This window comes from Cornus florida, unplaced genomic scaffold (genome assembly GCF_030987335.1).
Source record: "Cornus florida cultivar Cherokee Brave unplaced genomic scaffold, ASM3098733v1 CherokeeBrave_3.0.0_Hap2_Chr06, whole genome shotgun sequence".
In the NCBI taxonomy this organism is placed as follows: domain Eukaryota; kingdom Viridiplantae; phylum Streptophyta; class Magnoliopsida; order Cornales; family Cornaceae; genus Cornus; species Cornus florida.
This window is the reverse complement of record NW_026775576.1, coordinates 28,196,456-28,198,167: the sequence shown is the minus strand read 5'-3', so window position 1 is coordinate 28,198,167 and position 1,712 is coordinate 28,196,456. Positions and strand designations below refer to the sequence as shown.

Sequence of the window (1,712 nt, the reverse complement as noted above, 5' to 3'; positions counted from 1 at the left end):
TTTAATTATAAAAAATGTATAATTTTCAATAGATTAAATTTAATTATAAAAGGGTATGAATCATCACCAGAAGTATAAATCACCTGTGGGTTTCTATTCTCTACAATCCAAATCAAACTAATTAGGAGTAATTTTCTACTAAGCTACCACAATTTCACACTAATGTCACAATCCTTAGAAACAATCTTTGATTCCGCCGTTAAGTTATCCACCGTCACATCACATTTCACCTTAACGGTAATCGTCCACGTCTTAACGCCACCAACCTTGACCTTAACGGGAGCTCTCAAGTTCAACCTGAACGGCACCGTTTTCCGCTTCAGTTCCGCCACTAACGCCGAGTGAACGGCGCTCGATAAAACCACTTTAGAACCCTTCAACGCCGTCTCAAAAACCGTGACGTTGTTGGACGGCTGGTAAAACGCCGGCAAAACGCCGTCGCACAAGTGGACGTCCGTGTAGTAGACCATAACAGAGCTTCCTTTCTCGTAATCGATACCGATCTTGTCGTTAGGGTTTTGAGCTCTGACGGTGACGTCAAACTCCGGGGAGATCGACGACGACGACGTCAGGTTGAATCCCCGTATGGCAATGCTGTTGACGGAGTACTTGGGGAGTTCAGGCCGGACAACGAGGTAGAAGACGCCGGCGGCGACGGCGAGGAGGACGACGAGGAGGGCTGCGAGGCCGAGGGTCCAGCAGAGGCAGCGGCAGCAGCATCTGTGCTTAGGCTTCTGGCGGCTGTAGCTCTGGTAGCGGCGGGCGTTCTCCGGCGGCGGGTAACGGTAGATCTGGTCCTTGGCTACCTGGATGACGTAAGTTGACGGCGGAGTCACCGGCTTTTCCGACGTCGGATCGGCCTGTTTTGAAGAGACTTCAGGTGGGTTCTTGAACGACATCGTTTCTGCTTCGCCGGTCGCCGGTGGATTTCCTAGTACAGATAGAGCAATTACCTGAAATTGATCTTGAGAGGTCCGCGACTGAGTCCGGTGGTGAATGGAATGATGAGAGAGAATGGAGTCTTGGAACAGTTCAGACTTGAGAGAGGGAGAGAGAGAGAGAGACAGTGGGGGACTACAAGCGTACAACCAAACACTACGTGAGCATATACATATATATGTGTGTGTGTATATTAATATATATATATATATAGTAGAGAGAGAGAAGGTGAATGGATAAAGTGAGGTACAGTTCATACTTTGATGTCAAGAAACGCGAACACTGAAAACACACAGAAAGCGAAACAGTCAAGCAAGGGCTACTTGTGTAAAAAGACAATATTAGCCTTTTGAATATAATGACCCTTGCTTTCCCTTTTTTTTTTTAAATTGAAATGTACAAGCTAATATTACATATTAATTATGTTTCTTTAAATAATAGTTAATTATTCAAGTTTGGCTAGATATATTTTTTTTCTTTCCAATAAATCTTTCTTACCGGTTGTGGAAATATTAATTTTATGGACTTAATTATATAAGGAAATAAAAAAAATTGGGCCTTATGTTATTATTGGAATATAATAATATAAGGAAATTAAATTTTATTAAGGAAATAACAAATTTGGTGCTTTTGCTATTGGTTAGTAAATAAAAATTTTAGTAGCTAAAATTAACAAAAATTTTAGGAAGGTAACATTGTATAAAGAAATAAAAATATTTGGAATCCAGCGTAAGTCCTCTAGGTCTCCAACGGTCCGTCAAGTATTTAAAGGA

At 41.8% G+C, this 1,712-nt stretch overlaps 1 protein-coding gene across 1 annotated transcript; it reads right to left on the bottom strand.

Moving 5' to 3' along the window:
- Nucleotides 1-1,123, bottom strand: LOC132311250 (NDR1/HIN1-like protein 13). Its single transcript, XM_059809078.1, has one exon. It carries the CDS (start codon nt 897-899, stop codon nt 144-146), a length of 756 nt encoding a protein of 251 aa, XP_059665061.1. The 5' UTR covers nt 900-1,123; the 3' UTR covers nt 1-143.
- Nucleotides 1,124-1,712: the final 589 nt, after the last annotated feature.